Source organism: Manacus vitellinus, unplaced genomic scaffold (genome assembly GCF_001715985.3).
Source record: "Manacus vitellinus isolate BGI_N305 unplaced genomic scaffold, ASM171598v3 scaffold_46_pilon, whole genome shotgun sequence".
Taxonomy (NCBI): Eukaryota; Metazoa; Chordata; class Aves; order Passeriformes; family Pipridae; genus Manacus; species Manacus vitellinus.
The window spans coordinates 5,677,056-5,693,718 of NW_021940578.1; the positions used below are offsets into that span (position 1 = coordinate 5,677,056).

Genomic DNA, 16,663 nt, shown 5'->3' on the forward strand with positions numbered 1-16,663 from the left:
AAGAAACAAACAGTGAAACAAGTGAAGAAACAGTGAAACCAGTGAAAAAACAAACTGTGAAACCAGTGAAGAAATAAACTGTGAAACAAGTGAAGAAACAGTGAAACCAGTGAAAAAACAAACTGTGAAACCAGTGAAGAAACAAACAGTGAAACAAGTGAAGAAACAGTGAAACAAGTGAAGAAACAAACAGTGAAACCAGTGAAAAAAACAAACAGTGAAACCAGTGAAGAAACAAACAGTGAAACCAGTGAAAAAACAAACACACGAGCCTCGTTGACACCGAACAAGCTGCAAACACAAACTTCCTTTGCTGCAGCTTGTTTGGTTTGGTTTTTTTTAAGCAAAGGCCCGAAGTGCAGAGAGGCTCTGACAAAGCACAAGTGCTTCAAAAGTGGGATTTAAGATCCCAACTTGAAAAGCCACAGAAGGCCAGAGGATGATTTTTATGGGAATGCTGCTCTCCAAGCAACGCTGGGTTTCTCTCTCAGGCTTCAGCTTTAAATATTGATCAAAACTGCTTGTCATGGAGGAAATAAAAAATACTTTATCCTCTATGAGCCTGGAATAGAGGTCATGGAGTAACAATAAAAAGGTTTTCCCCCACCAAACATCAAAAAAAACCCCAGAGGAATTACCTGAATAACCAGCAACCAACAGAGATCCAATTTCTCATCAATACTATTGCTATAAACACATATTGATCCCTTCCCCTCTGCTTATTTATTAGGGGAATACTGATTTCTAGAAGCTCTGCAGGAAATTGGCTGCACTTCAGGAACTTTGGGACACCTAATCCATGGAATTCCAGCTTCACCTGACCATTCCATGGAGTTGCTGAGGGAGATCAGCTCTGGAATCCGTGAGAGTTTAATACTTTCTTGACATAATTATGAGCCAGGACACAAAGCAATGAAGATCTGAGCTTGTCTCGCTGCTCAGTTCTATTTTCACAGGATCAGCAGCTCCCTGATTTTCCACGGAACCTCAACAGATTCCCCCCCTTTGGAATCTGCTCTTGCCAAAGCACGTGGTGTTAAACCCCAAATATCACAGGGCATTAATGCCTTTGCAGGGCTCGTTTTGCTCTGCTTTTTTCCACCACAGTCACCAATTCCCAAGAGTTTTTAAATCACCCCTGAGGTTTCCTGGTGGACTGAGCACTTCCCTGACATTCTGCTGCTCCCTTGAAACCTTCTCCCGGAGAAGAGGCTTGGAAAGGGTCTCTGTTTGAGTCCATCGTTGGCCTCGGGGCTGATTTATAACCTGTGGCTATTTATAACAGGGGTTTTATATGACAAACTAATAATTTTTTCTGGATGGTTCCTAGCCTGCCATTCCAGGGCAGTTTACACGAGCTGGGCTCTCTCCCATGGAGCGAGGGAAGGCAGGGAATCTGCTGCTAATCCAACATAAATACCCCTGGAGTCAGTCTGGAGTGTGGCACTGGAATCATTTGCAAAACATGAAACCCGAAGAGAGCTTTAAAACCTCATAACCTGGCAGCTCCCAGCCAGGGAAAATATCCCCCTGAGTGCCTGGGACTGGGATCCCAGCGCTGGGATTTGGATTTGTCCAAGGCCTGGGCCATGGAGGCAGCTCTGCTGTGCTCCTGAGTCACACAGAGCCCATCCAAGGGTGAGGGGAATAAAGAATTCCCTGCAGATTCCAGGGCTGATCCAGCCAGAAAAACATGGGAGCAGGGAAGAACAGCAGGAGCAGGAACAATCCAGGGATCTTGGGACAACAGAGCTCCCAGGGCAAAAATGAGAGTGGCCATTTGAGCATAAACACACCTGAAAGGTGACTCTGAATCCTGACAATCAGTCCAGGAGTTAAGCCCTGGCCTGGACCAAACACCTGCACTCTGGGATGAATCACTGGGATTTTTGGCCGGATTTTCCACCAGTCTCAGTGGATTCTCCACCAGGCTCATAAACCACAGCCTTCAGCAGGTTTTGTGAGGGCATCCAGCACTGAAAGAGCTAAAAAACCTGCTGGTGGCACTGCCTGGACCTCAGAGACAAGGGCAGAACACCTTCCAGGAGCCCCAGGAGATGAATCCACCACCTCACCAAGCCACCCTTAGCTTGAAGCTGGAAACTCAGAGCTGGGCTCTGTTTAGAATGAGGAATTAAGAGTGAAGATAATCACTTTTACAGACTTTCACCCTCACAAACCCACTCTGATCTGCATCAGTTTGGTCTCAATACGAGCAGCCAAAGGCCTGGTGGGGATTGATGCAAAGATTGAGTGAGACCTTTGCAGAGGAAGAGGAGGAAGAGGAGGGAGCAAGGGCAGGGTGAAGACAGCAAAGTTTTACTGATTAGCAACCGATTCATCTCACAATAAACTTTCTGAAGGTGTTCTTGATTTAATATTTAGGACCTGGGCAGAGTTCTGACTCAACTTATTAAGGTTTGAAGGTGATTTTCTGCCAAACCTTTCTGTGAAGAACTCAAGGGTAAGAAAAAAACTTCTCCCAGTAGGAAATGTACTTTTCCTCACCTCCACTTCCCCCCAAACCTTGAATTTATTAGAAATTTTAAAGGAAAAAAAAAAAAAGCTGCAGCAGTTGTTTGTGAGCCCAAGAGTGAGGTGTCCCCATCACATCCCCCTCAGCTCATATGGAGAGCACTTAAATACCCAGGAATATGGAGAGCTTGTCTTAAACACCCAGGAAAAACCCCAACCACTTGATCTGTGGCTTTTTTTAGCCTTCTCCCCTTGCTCTCCACAACCAGCCACTGGGTGGGATTAACACACTTGGCCACTGCAGCACAGGCTCAAGCACGTGGGGTTTATTTTGGTATAAACAACTCCTTCATCCCGAAGACTCCCGAGTTCTTAAACCCTCTTGGCCCGTGAAGTTTATGACAACAGAAGAGCTCTGAAGCTTTGCTTTGCACACCATTAATCTCCCCCCTCTCCAAACAGCTCAGGAGCCTCACAGAGGGTTTGTCTGAGCCCCAGCCCAGCCTCGTGTCCATATTAGTCAGGAGTTTTGTGCAGCCACAGCAAGAGCATCTCGAGGGTTTCTTGGCTGCTCCAACCCATTTCACTGCTGGATGGGCAAGTTCATCCAGAGCTAAAGGACTCTTCTAAAAAAAAAATCACATTACAACAAACTTTCCTTTCCAGCAGATCCTTCCACAGCTCCTCAAACACAACATCTCTGCCTCCCTCCAACCTCACCAGCAGCATCACCTGGAGCTTCCAGAAATGTCATGTATTGAGCAACCTGAGCAGCCCCAGCAAGGGATGACATTTCCCACCCCTTCTGCTGCCCCAGCAACCTTTGTTTTCATTGCACAAATTTATTGTAGGTGAGCAAAACCTGCAGCAGCAGAGAAGGGATCTCTCCCATTCCCTGCAAACATCCTGGACTCATTTTGGGGCCTTCTTTCCACCTATTTCTGACACTGTTCCACAATTTCCTCAGCTCAGCTGAATCACAGGAGTCTGTTGGAAGGGAAAAGCTGCATTAAATGAGGTGGGTGTCTTCTTTGGGATTAAGAACATCCCAGGATGTTGCCTCCCCTTGGGTCACACCTTGACCCACAGAATGTCACCACCCTTTCACTGTATCAAGCTGAGTTTGTCTGCAAAGCTGCTGGGAGGGGGCTCAATCTGACATTTGCACCAGATTTGTCTGGAAAACATTCCCTGGATGGTCTTTGCCAGCACTTCCAGGCTCTGAGCAGAACTCAGCCCTGTGACCCTGGAGAGCTGGTGGGAGTGAGCCTTGCCCTGGGCTGTCTTTCATTCCAAGAGGTGCTGCATCTGACCCAAGGTTTCCAGCCTCACTCCAAAGCTTTGCCAGGCTTTGGATAACCAGTCTGATGCCCCCTGGGAGCTGCTGGTTTTGTGGTGCAGCCCAAAGCACGGGTGTCTCTTATTAAAACATAAGAACACGGGGAGGGAGCTCAAAGTGGTGCCCTGGGGTTTTTTACCTCTTCCAAACAGCCCCAAAGCACTGGCAGGGAGTTATTCAGCTTCAGTAACATCAGGGAAATACTCTGATATCAAGAATTAAAGAGTTCAGATTGGATTCCCCTCCAATTTAACACACTCCTTGTTGATATATCCAGTTCCCACGAGAGAGACAACTTAAAATCGCACGGAAAAGGCAGTTTTGCCAGCAAACCCTTGTCTCCTTCCTCCACCACCCACAGAATGAAGTCACTATGTCATTCCCCCCTCTCAATCCTTCATTTACAAAGTCGAGCAGCCCCCAATGGACCCCAAAAGTTCATGCTGGTTACAAGTGCTACTGTGAAATAAAGGTACAACACGACAAACCCCCGAGTCTCAGGTGAGCACCTGGTGAAGCACAAATTAAATATCAAAGAGTCTGTGTCAGAGGGACAAAAGCACGTTTTAGGTAACAAATGACCCAGTGTGGACCTGGAGAAGCAGCAGCCTCTGAAAGCAAAGCCGAGGGGGGGCTGTGAAGGGAAAAAGGGCTCTTGGCTTGTTTGGAAGGATGCCACAGTCCCAGGGAGCAGTTTTTGAGGTCAGAGCAGGGTTTTCCTCAGTCCAATCTACACTGCAGGGGTGTGGTTCCCATCCTTCCCTTCCCAGGGATGTGGTTCCCATCCTTCCCTTCCCTGCTACGCTCCCATCAACATTCCCATGAAGTCGGATCCGTTCTGGATGGTGACGGGAGCTCCGGCGCTGTTGTCCACGAAGATGGAGGTGTATTGCCCAGCCTGCAGGAGAAAGGGAAATATCTGACACATTCCAGCATAAAAAGGGGAAAAAAGAACCCATTTTACCTCCATCAGCTAAGCCCAGCAGCCTCCTGCCCTTCCCTGGGGGAACAGGATCTGCCCCAACATCAGCCTTGACTGGGAGGGAAGAGATTTTCTGCAGGGAAACTCTTATAGGTTTATTTTAACTCAGTCCTTTCTGCACTGGCATCTTTTGGGGTGACCTGTGCTTCAGCTTCCCTCTTGTGAGATGGGAAATCCAATTGTCACTTTGGCAGTGCCAGGGGAGAGTGGAGAAGGAAAAATATTGGCTATCATTTCGTAGAGGGGAGGTTATTTCTGGACCTGAAGATCAGGATGTGAAATGTGGATCTGCTCCAGGTTCTCTCCAGTCCCCCCCAGTTGAGGCATTTCAGTTCATTCACATCAGGAAAAGGGGCATAAAACCTTCCCCCTCTGCTGCTGAGAATTCAGCCTGGCCAGGAAATAATTCCAAAGCCTTCCAAGAGAAGCAGGGCAGTGATTCCCAGGGTGCAAGGACTCACCTGCAGCTGCAGTAACCCATGGACGTAGATAGTGAAGATCTTGCTGTTGCTTTCCAGCCCAGCAATGACTTCCAAAGACCTAAAAAGAGAAATAAACGGGTTAAAACCCCTTATGCAACCACAGCAGTTGCATTTGGAATGACAACTGGCTCACAACCCCCCTGGAAGTGAGACCAAGGGTACTCAAGAGGTGACCTGCTGGCATTTGGAAGTGTCCAAGGCCAGGTTGGAGCAATTTGGGATAGTGGAAGGTGTCCCTGCCATGGGGTGGAACAAGATGAGCTTTAAGGTCCCTTCCAACCCAAACCATTCCATGATTCCAGTAGGAATCAGCTGCCTTAAAAATAAAACAGAACCTTGTCCTCGCTGTCTGATGGAAACCCTACAGGGGACTCACACAGGGCTGGGAATTCAACACCCAGCTGGGGGCAGGACTGGGAGCCCTCTTTTCTCTCACCTTCTCAATGTCCTGTAGTCTCTATCCCCATCCTAAATGCCCTTTAGATTGATCTACACATCAATTATCCCGTTTTTCTGACCCCCACAACAGTTTATGCTTGTTGTTCTGCAAAGAGCTACAGGCACTCTGCCAACAACAGCTCGTTTATTTGCAGGGTGTGAAAGGCCTGTTTCACCTTAAGGACACAGGCAGTCAGTCTGGGTGAGAAAAACATCCCCTGCAGCTGTTTTGGGAGGACATTTGGATCGGGGGGCACATGGAAGCAAAAAAACCCAATCATTGAATAGTTGTGCTTCAGCTCCAACTGGAGCAGAGCTGCTCTTTTCTAACATCGTGCTCTAAGAGCCATCCTGTTCCTTGGGAGATGCAGGACAGCTGCTCCTCTGTTCACAGAATTCCAACCTGGCTCCCCTGGGCAGGATCCAGGGTGGGAGGAGGTTCCTGAGACACCAGCACGGCCCGTGTGAGCTCAGCCCCAAAGCACCTTCCAGAACGGAGCCGACTTCATGGGAATGTTGGTGGGAGCGTAGCAGGGAAGGGAAGGATGGGAACCACATCCCTGGGAAGGGAAGGATGGGAACCACACCCCTGCAGTGTAGATTGGACTGAGGAAAACCCTGCTCTGACCTCAAAAACTGCTCCCTGGGACTGTGGCATCCTTTCAAACAAGCCAAGAGCCCTTTCCCCTACACAGCCCCCCTCGGCTTTGCTTTCAGAGGCTGCTGCTTCTCCAGGTCCACACCGGGTCATTTGTCATCCAAATGCTTCTTCCCTGCCTCCCCAGGGCTGGCTGAGCTGGTTGTTTTCCCAAGAAAACCAACCCCTTTCCTCCCTTTTTTTTTCCATGGAGGGGGTTGCTGATGAAACCTTGCAAGTGCAAACGTGCTGCCTGCCAGGGGATGATGTGAAAGGCAACTGGGGGCAATTTGGCCCAGGGAGAAGGAGCCACTTGGCACCAGCTTGGCTGAGGAGCTCAGGCTGTGTGTCATATCCTGCCAAAAGCCCAACTGGGGTGGGGACTTCCCATCATTAATCTCTTCCACTCCAACTGTCTCCTTCGCCTCCCGAGTTTCCATCCTGAGCCCAAAGCCCCGGGGGCTCTCCCAGCTCCCTCCCGGAGTGACTGAGTGTGCTGACACCCCAGGAAATGTGGCTGTGTGTGCTCACATCCCAGGAAATGTGGCTGTGTGTGCTCACATCCCAGGAAATTCCACAAGCACGGTGTCCAGGCAGGTTCCCATCCCTCCAGCCAGCTCCTTCCATGCCACAGGCCAGTCCCACTCCCACCCACCCCACAAGAAAAGAGAATTCTGCTGGTTCTGCTTCACCGCCCAACCAACCCAGAGCCTTGCAGGATCATAAATTGTGAGCCTGGACAGCTGAGGAAAACTCCAAGCCAGACATCAGAGGGTTTTATCTCAATGATTAACATCTGGGTCAGCTCTGTCTAAGAAAAAGAAGGGTTTGCTGTCCCAGTTCTTTGGAGAAGGCAGCTATAAATTCTTAGATGGCAAGTTAATCTCCAAAGATCCCAATAAACCTGTCTGGGCTGGATGGGACAGAGAGGTTCCCACACCCCAGCTAGAACCAGAACAGCTTTCTAGGAGCTTTCAGCTGAAAAGATCTGCAATGAAGAAGGCACAGGGAAGTTTCCTATTCAGATAATTCTTGTGCTTGCATTTCCCAGAATGAGGAAGCAGGACTAGAGTTGTGCTGGGAGCAGAGTTTTTAGTAATAACCTAAAAGGACAGCAAAGGAGAGAAAGGCACAGAGAGCAGGGCTTGGAGACAGAAGTGAGTCCTCCAAAAGGAAGTACTTCCTCACATCCCAACAGGGAACATCTTTCCACGTTCCCAAAGCGTGTGGAAAATGATTTTGTGGAACTTGCTCATAGGAAATCCAAGGTCTGGGAATCCAAGTTTATCCTGTTCTGGATAAACTTGCTAAGAAAAGAGGAGGCTGTTGTAGGTGAAAAGGAAAAAGCACCGAAATTGGAGAGAGAAAAAGCTGCTGAGTTGAGTGTGCTCTTTGCAGGGGGAAGGGCAGCAGTGGGATCTGCACCCTGCAAAGGCATTTGGGCAGAGTTACTCCTAAAAAATAAGATTCTGCCCTACTCATACCTCACCAACCCCTGGGATTAAAGGCCTGGGCTGTCCCAAAAATCACTCATTGTCAACACACCCCCCCGATTTCAAGATCCAGCTGAACTCCACTCATGGCATGACCTGAAGGGATTCTCACAAGCACTAGAAATTAAATGTCTCCCAAATTTTGCAGCTGACTGGGATATAACAAAACCCTTCCTTCTTCTGCTGAGAGCAGCCAGTCTGACAGTGCCTCACCAAGGGCTGCAATCCTAAAAACTCTTCCCAAGAGCCTCCAAGGCCCAGGAGGTGCCAGTTGCTCCAGTTCCCTCCTTGACTTTCCCTCTTACCCCAGTCACTGAGGGGTGCTCAATACCAACCAAATCTTTCCCACAGCCCAATGAAACCTGGGAGAGGTTTATCATCCCAAATTTCATGTCCAATTCCCCTGCCAATAAATGCCTGTGGAGAGGGGCCAGTCCTATTTGCAGCTCTCTGACTCCCTGGAGGGCTGAACCAGCCAGTCCAGCAGCACATTGATGGGCTTTGGAGGTTTGAACTTGCACCTGTGGGGTGGTTTTAGGGATAAATGGACATATTTCAGTGGTGCTGTTGCTGCTGGCAGAGCTGCAGGCAGGGCAGAACAGCCCTGGACAGGTATTTTTGCTCTGGTGACAAGGGCAGAGCCACAGGCTGTGGCCACTCTGTGCAAGCAGCATTGCCCTCTGCTGGGGGCTTTTTGGCCCAGGACAGGGGCTCCCCAAGCCCCTTTGTCCCAGCAAAGCTTTCCCAAATCCCCCTGGGCTCACTGGCCTTCCCTGGCACTCAGGGAACCTCAGGACTGCAGCTCAAAGGGTGACAGGAGCACAGAAAATGAGGAGCCAACACACATTTCCATAGCCCCGGGGCACAAGGAGCAACCCCCAAGGGTGCCATGGCCTAAAAAAGCTGTTTCTTGAGCAGAGTTTTGCCCCCAGCAGAGAAAAATTCAGCAGCATTATCTAAGCAAGCTCCCTAGGTCAGCTGAGGCCACAAGAAGGTGTCAAAAATCTCTGTACAAGCCCTGCACTTTCTGCTTCAGGACCCATTCCCTTCTATTTTCCACTTGTTCATTCTCCTCATCACTCCAACATCACGAGTGAGATGCTGGGATCCATGCAGGAGGAGGCTGAAATCCTAAAAATTGAGCTCTGGCCCCAAAACTGAAGTGTTTCTGTGGCTCTGTGTGTTAATGATGGTAGCTGAGCACTCAGCACCTGGAGCTGAGTTCCAGCAGAGTTCACTCACAATTCTCTCAATATATGCATTTTAGGCATATTATTTTATATTTAGGTAAGAGTAGTAATATTTAGGTAATTAACTAAATTAGTTATTTAACTAATTAACTAAATCAGTAACTGAACTGAAAGGTTAAAAAACCAGAATTAAAGAAACACATAAAAACCCAAGGGCCGGATGGAATCTCTCCCTGCAGAAAAGCTCCACGAGCATTTATCACTTAAAACCCACTGCTGGTGAACCTGATTTCTCCCCCAGTTGGTTGAAACATTGACCTGGGTGAGAAAAAGAATTGCCAAGGCCACCCTGGGAGTGACTCACGTGTATCTGTGGCACAGGGACTCGATGCAGATCAACACCCGGACGTTGTCCCGGGCTCGGAGCTGCACTTTGCTCTTCAGCTCACTGTGGTCTGGGGGGAAAACAGAAGCATTTTCAGAGCAGAACAGGCCACCAGGTGGTAGTTTTGGGCTTCAGAGAGGCACCAGTAGCCTCGTGGTTTCTGCACTGGGTTTGGGGGTGGGGGTTACCCGGTGGGTTCTGGGAGAAGCTGCCAGAAAGTTCCCCCCTGTGTGATGGAGCCAGTGCCAACCAGCTCCAGGGGGGATCCACCACTGGATCAAGTCTGAGCCCCTCAGTGATGGTGGTAGAACCTCTGGGATAACATTTAAGGGGTGAAAAAGTGCAATTGGAAGCAAAGAGAGGATGGAGAAGAGATGCTCCGGGTGCTCCAGAGGAGCAGTGACAAAACCCAGTCCAACCTGCCCTCGTGGAGTTCTACATCACCATCATCTTCATCTCTCCCAAAGTCTTTTGTGGGAGCCACAATTCCTGCACATATTTGGTCCCTGAGCTGGTGCTCCCTAAGGAATGTTGGTTGGTGTGGTGTGCAGGGAGCAGCCCTGCTGTGGTACCAGCACCCAGCCCAAGGCATGGCACCAAAGGGACATGGCACCAAAGGACATGGCACCAAAGGGACATGGCACCAAAGGACATGGCACCAAAGGGACATGGCACCAAAGGGACATGGCCAGGCTTCTCCCTGCATGCAGGGGGCTCTCCAGGACTCCTCCCTGCGTGGCAGAGGTTCCTGTGGACAGCACTCACCCACGTGGATGTTGGCTGAGAACTGGTAGATGCCCGAGACGGGCGCCGTGAACCGTCCCGTGGCCAAGTTCAGCCCCGTCCCTCGCAGGAAAGCTCCTTTGGCCAGAGGCTGCAAGGGGAGAAAAGCAGAGCCTGAATGAGCCCCCAGAACCCTCAGCAAAGAACCAGCCAACCTGCAGGAGAAAAAACTTGGAAAAATTTGCTCGATTCCCCCCGAAAACACATTCCAGAAGGGCTCTCTCTCAGCCTCCGGTGCCCACAAAAGGCAAAATTATCAATGTAAGACACAGAGATGCCCCTTTTCCCACTGCTGAATTCTTCCAACTCAGCTTGACTAGACTGCTTGTTGTATTCCTGTGCTGGTCCTTACTGCATCCCTGTTCTGGTCCTTATTCCATCCCTGTTCTTGTCCTTATTCCATCCCTGTTCTTGTCTTTATCCATCCCTGTTCTTGTCCTTATTCCATCCCTGTGCTGGTCCTTATTCCATCCCTGCTCTGGTCCTTATTCCATCCCCTTGCTGGTCCTTATTCCATCCCTGTTCTGGTCCTTATTCCATCTCTGTGCTAGTCCTTATTCCATCCCTGTTCTGGTCCTAGTGGCCTCCACTGATGTTCTGACACACAAAACCTCCCATTATTGGAGTCAAGAGGTCCCTCTTAGTCCCCAAAACTTCCCAGATGAGGCCAAGCCCTGTCCCCAGGCTTAACCTGGAATCTCCCCCCCATTTTTCTGGTACCAAGGACAGACAAAACACTCCTGTGGGTCTCCAAAGGTTTTCTGCCCACTTTAGGTCAAAATCAGATGGCTTTGAGACCATTGAAGAGCAACTCTTGGATTCTCAGAGATTCCATTTTAGTTTCATTTTGTTCCAGGCTTGGCTTCTCCAGAACAGGCAACAGGCAGCTTCTCCTCATGGCAAGGAGGAGGCCTGGAGTCAAACTCACAGCAGATTATCTGACTCAGACTAAAATAAACCCTGCAAGAAATGTTGATTGTTTGGTTTGGCCTCGTGTGAGCTTGGCTGGGGCTGGGGAGAGGCTGCAGTGGGCCAAGAAAAAGCACATTAGTCAGCCTCTGCTTCCACCACAAGGGCACTCTGGGCACTGGGAACGTGTCCCCCGAGCCCTGAGTGGGGAGATTTGTCCCAGATTGGTTTTCTGGGACAGAGGAGCTGCTCAGGTCTGGCTCTGGGAAGGCTCACCCACACTGCTAAATCCCCAAACCAGCCCCAAACACACGGCTGAGTGACCTCAACAGCCAAATCTGACTGTGCCTTCCAACAGGAGATGGCAAAAAGGGGCCTGAGACACGGGGAACACATGAACAGCAGTGCTGCTACACCAAAAAAAAAAGGAGTGGAACAGCTTTTTTGCCTCCCTTTTCTTGTTCATCCCAGCCAGAAAACCCCAGCTCTGCCAGGGCAGGAGGAATAATTGATGTAGTTTTCTCTTTCAGTGCTCTGGTCTGGTCGACAAGGTGCTGATCAAAGGTTGGATTCAACGACCTTGGAGGTCTTTTCCAGCCTAAATGTGATTTAAAATTCTGAATCTTTGGGCCTGGTGGTGTTTGGTTGGTTACTCAGTGGTAAAGGAGTAGAATGACCAACCTGCCTTCATTCAGCCAACCCCAAAGCAAGGCTCACAAAAGAGTTAATTCCTAGGTTTTACCTCTAAGAGCTAAGATTTAGCTCCAGTCTTAAATTTCACAGAACTAGAAATGTTTTCTGTGAAAATACATCCATTGCTCACGTGTGTGTATAATGGGAAAACAATAATAATGAACTGCAGGGCAATTGCATGTCATGCAATAATCTCTAAGTCTCTGTATTCATCACTGGGCACTGACTTGTGCCTTTGTGCGCATCCTGACACACAAAACCAGCTCTATTTCCTTGCACATGATATTTCCTATTTTCTTTTTAGAATTTGGAATTTTTGAATCATTTTAGAAATTAGATTATTCGGCTGATTTTGTGTTTTCTTCTGTGCACACACACACACAATCAGTATAACAGCTGAGCTAACAACAAAGAGCCTGGATTGTGTTCTTATGCCATCACTACACCATAATTTTGATAATTCTATTTTTGATTTACCCCACTGAAAGCAGGTCCAAGCCCTGTATGTGCAGAACTGCACAGTTAATTCATTCCTTTCTCGTTCCAGTTATTAGCAGGATCAGCAACATAATTCCAAAACCACTGGCTGAGCATGGAAGGCAATTTTAGGCACCAGCAAATTATAACTGATAAAACATTCCTGTTTCTTCATGCCCTCTGTGGCTTGTTATTCTTTTGCTCACAGAAGCAGACAATGCAGGGTGAGGTTCTCTGGGCAAAATATTCCATTAAACCCTGTGGCAGAGTTCCTGCTGCATTTGCTGCCTCCCAGAGCACACTCATCCAAGCTGCTCCAGGGATTTGTTCCTGAGAAACTCCCTCTTGCACAGAGTTCTTCCAGAAAGCACAATATTTCAGTATTTCAGACTCTGCACAAAACCAGCTTCTCTTCCTCAGTCATCTCCCATCCCCACATCCCCAGACAACTGCCAGGAGGGAAACAGGAGCCAAGCTCCAAGAACTGGGATGGGAAGTGCCAGCTTTGCTTTCCAGTGGGAAGAAAGGTATGGAATTATCTGCTGTTAAAGAACAGGGATGCCCCAACCTCCTGATCCAACACTAGAATTCACCTGCCCAAGGCAGGATCTTCAGCTCCACCTCCAGGCACTGGAGACCATGAAAAGCCTCTGGGGCCACTTTAAATGATCTAATTCCAGTAAAATCCCCGGATAAATCCCCCTTCCCATGGCCTGTCAGAGGCTGCACTGCTTCAATTCTTGCTGTGAAGAGCTACTGCAAGAGGCAAAGGTGAGAAAAGCTCAGGTGGGAGATCCAGGAGGAGAAGGTGGAAGGGAAAGGAGTGTCCCGTGTTTCATCCCACACAGCAAGGAAATTGGGAGACCCAGAGGGAGGGAATGTTCTTAGAGGGAATTCAGCACTGAAGGATGAGATGCTCAAGGTCACAGTGACTCAGACTGGAATCAGAGGATACAGGGAGAGGCTGCTCTGAGCACCAGCTCTTCCCACTACCTCCAAATGCTTTGGGGAAGCTCCAAATCCAGGAATTAGAGGCAATCCCTGTTATCTCACTGAGAAGCATCAAACCTTTGGCTTCCTCACACTGAACTGAGAGAATGGTGGGAGTGGAATTATCTCCCTCTCCTCCTTGGACTGTTTCAAGACAATGTTTTCATCCTTGCAGGAGCAGCCACTGCCTCCCTCCCTCCCTCCCTCCCTGCTGAATTCCCCTGGCTCAGAGCACAAGCCAAAACCAGACACTTCTTGTCCCAGGCTGCAGTGAAAGGTTGGCATCCAGAGCCCTGCCAGCCTCCCACACCAGAGCAATTAGAAGGGAGCTGGGCACAGGATCCCAAAGCTCGGGAAGGAGCAGCCCACGCGCCCATGGCTGAGATGTCTTTATTCACATTTTCCCCTCCTAATTAATGAGGCAGCAGATCTCTCTGGCCCTGCCCACACCTCGAGTGCAATCCTGCCCCGGTGCCAGCACCCACAGCGCTGTCAAACCAAGCTTCCACAAGTGTGGTTGGGAAAGAGCCAGGAAAGCACCCTGTTTGGAGCACAACCACTGCCTCCAGTCCTGCAGCTGGGGGAAGTCCAGCAGAAAACTGCTCCAGAAGGGACAGGATTCTCCAGAAACGGGACTCAGAGCAGCTGGGAAGAAAGTCAGCACCTCACTGCACAGGCAGGGTTAGCAAACCCTGCTGATGGTCCCTGTCCAACAAACTCTGCTTCTCACCTCCCAAAAGCAACCACGTCTCTGAAGGCCTCGTGCTCTCAGACAGATTCTAGAATGTCTCCTCAATTATCAAATAACTATTTGTTTTCAGCTCTTACTTTGCCTAACACTGACACTGCAAATTCAGGTCCTATCTGCAACTGTCAGTACAAGTTTTAATCTTAAATTCAACAGCTGGCTTGTAACCATGGCCATGAGGGTGTGCTTGTCATTGTAACCTGATTGTAATTCAATTATATGGGTAATATCTGTGAGTCTTCTAATAAAATGTTATGGAAAAAATTTGAGCATCAAGATTGGCCCAGCTAACAAAATTCTGACTTTTATTTGGGTTCTAAAAACTAAAACCAACGGCTTCTGTCTGCCTCTAACACTTTTCCACCTTTGAATGTTACTCTGGAATTAAACGGGGTGGGCACTGAAAAAAAGAGCAGATCATGGAATCATGGAATATGAGTTGGAAGGGACCCACAAGGACCATCAGTCCTGCACAGACACCCCAACAATCCCCCCATGTGCTGAGGTGGTGCTATATCCATGTAATCCAAGCCTGAGAGGGGTTTCTGGGATGAGCCTTTCCCCACAGAGCCAGCCCTGGAGCTGCTCCACACCCAGAGAGGGGCTCTGGTTCAGCCTCTGATCCCTCCTCACCGACTGGAAGTTCTGAAGCTCCACCAGGGTCTTCTTATCCACGGTGACCTGACCCTTCAGCTTGCAGTGGAAAGCCTCCTCCACACGCCTGTGGGATGAAACCTCCTCCAGGGAGAGCAGGAGTGGAGGCAGCTGGCTGGGATGGGCTGACACAGCCAGGGCTGCTCGACGTTCGATGGCTTCTGAGGGTGAAAGAGAAGAAAAAGAACAGGAAAGCAAAGAATCATAGAATCACAGAATCAACCAGGTTGGAAAAGACCTCTGAGATCATCCAGTCCAACCCTTGATCCAACCCCGCTGTGGTTCCCAGCCCATGGCACTGATGCCACATCCAGTCTCTGCTTAAAAACCTCCAGGGATGGAGAATCCCCCACTTCCCTGGGCAGCCCATTCCAATGGCTGAGCACCCTCTCTGCAAAGAAATTCTTCCTAATCTCCAACCCAAACCTCCCCTGGCACAGCTCAAGACCCAGCCCTCTTGTCTTGCTGATGGGAAAAGAGACCAACCCCCCCTGGCTCCCCCCTCCTGTCAGGGAGTTTTTGGTTTGGTTTCAAGGCCTGGCCTTTGAAGCCACCAGCGAACGTTTGCAGAGCCAGCTGTGGATTTGCCCAAAAGCAGCAGCTCCCAAAAAGCTCTCAGAGTCTTTACCTTTTAAGATCTCCTTAAACTCCTGCAGAAGGACTTCCCGGGTCACTTCAGCTCCAGGGGCTCCCGGAGGTCCCTGAGGCCCAGGAGGTCCCGGGGGCCCAACGAGGCCACGCTGAGGGAGCAACCCAAGCAAAACATGGGAATTAGAACCAGGGAATCACAGGGACAGACCAAAAATTCTCTCAGCCACGAGGCCCCCTCCAACACCAGTTCAAACACAGATCCTAAACTCCCTTTCCATCCAGCTGAGAATCCCAGCATTTGGAATTTACTCATGTGCTTCACATGGGAGGAGAAACCTTGCTCAGGTGAACACTGGTTGGTTCTTCAGGCACAAGGCTGAGTTTGCTGCCTCTGTGTCTTCTCAAACCACCAAAGCATCCTACAAGGCCTTTCAGCTTCTTATCTGAACTGGAATATCCCTCTTGCCATACCTGACATTATTAATTGCTCAGACATAACGATCACTCCCGGGGGGTTTGCTGGGACAGCAGAGCGCTCAGAATAAAATCCAACAGTTCAAACCCCTGTAAAGCTCAGCTACAAACACCTCAGAGCTTTAAACTAACAGAACAAATGTGCAGAGTTCATCAAGGCTATTTCTGAGGCACATTGTTCCTGTTTCCTCAGGAGCCTGCATGGAAGAACTCCTGCCTATCAGCTCCCTGAGAAATAAAAGGAAAGCATCCAAAATTGTCTTAGCAGTGGATTAAAAGTGCTCACGTGACTAAGAGTCACTCAGCAGATTTGAAATCAACTCCTTGTCCACACCTTGATTAATATATACCCTTTGAGATGCTTGAGCTGGTGGAAGGAAAAAAAAAATAAATGGCAGAGGACAATTTTTATTTCTGCTGAGCAGAAAAATAAGCAAAAAAGGCTCAGTCCAAGAACAGCTGCTGGAAACAAAAGCGAGTGCTGCAGTGGAATTCCCACACCTTATCTCACGAGGCACTTGTTGGCTCAGACTTCTCCAAAACACTTGGAGGAATTAAACACAAACAAACGGGAAAGTCAGCACACCCCGGGGTGGGAAGGCAAAGCTGGAGCACCCAAAACCCCCTGAGGAGGAGCAGCAGGAAGGGAAGGCACAGTGCAGGGCAGCAACAACCCACCAGTTTCTTGTCCTTCCCTTTGCATCTCCTCTTGGAGGTGTTCCCGTCGTCCGGGCGGTGCACGAAGGAGATCCAGGTGCGCCGGGGGTCTGTGATCCGGGGGTCTGCAGACTCCAGGACCTGAAAACAAACAACAGCAAAGCCTGAAACCACTGTCTGGCCATTCCACGGGGTCAGAGAACATGAGCCAGAGTGTGCCCAGGGGGACAAGAAGGCCAATGGATCCTGGCCTGGCTCAGGAACAG

The 16,663-nt window shown here is 49.4% G+C and overlaps 1 protein-coding gene across 1 annotated transcript in view; it reads right to left on the minus strand.

Annotated features, from left to right (window-relative positions):
- Window positions 1–4,359: 4,359 nt before the first annotated feature.
- Window positions 4,360–16,663, minus strand: part of C1QTNF12 (C1q and TNF related 12) — a 20,096-nt gene continuing 7,792 nt past the window's right edge. The window contains exons 2-8 of the mRNA XM_008925604.3: window positions 16,419–16,538; window positions 15,304–15,415; window positions 14,655–14,836; window positions 10,187–10,295; window positions 9,401–9,491; window positions 5,258–5,336; window positions 4,360–4,712 (exon numbers count right to left, since the gene is read on the minus strand). Of these exons, the coding sequence (XP_008923852.1) occupies window positions 4,614–4,712; window positions 5,258–5,336; window positions 9,401–9,491; window positions 10,187–10,295; window positions 14,655–14,836; window positions 15,304–15,415; window positions 16,419–16,538 (792 nt within the window). The 3' untranslated portion in view covers window positions 4,360–4,613. The remainder of the gene's footprint in view (window positions 4,713–5,257; window positions 5,337–9,400; window positions 9,492–10,186; window positions 10,296–14,654; window positions 14,837–15,303; window positions 15,416–16,418; window positions 16,539–16,663) is intronic.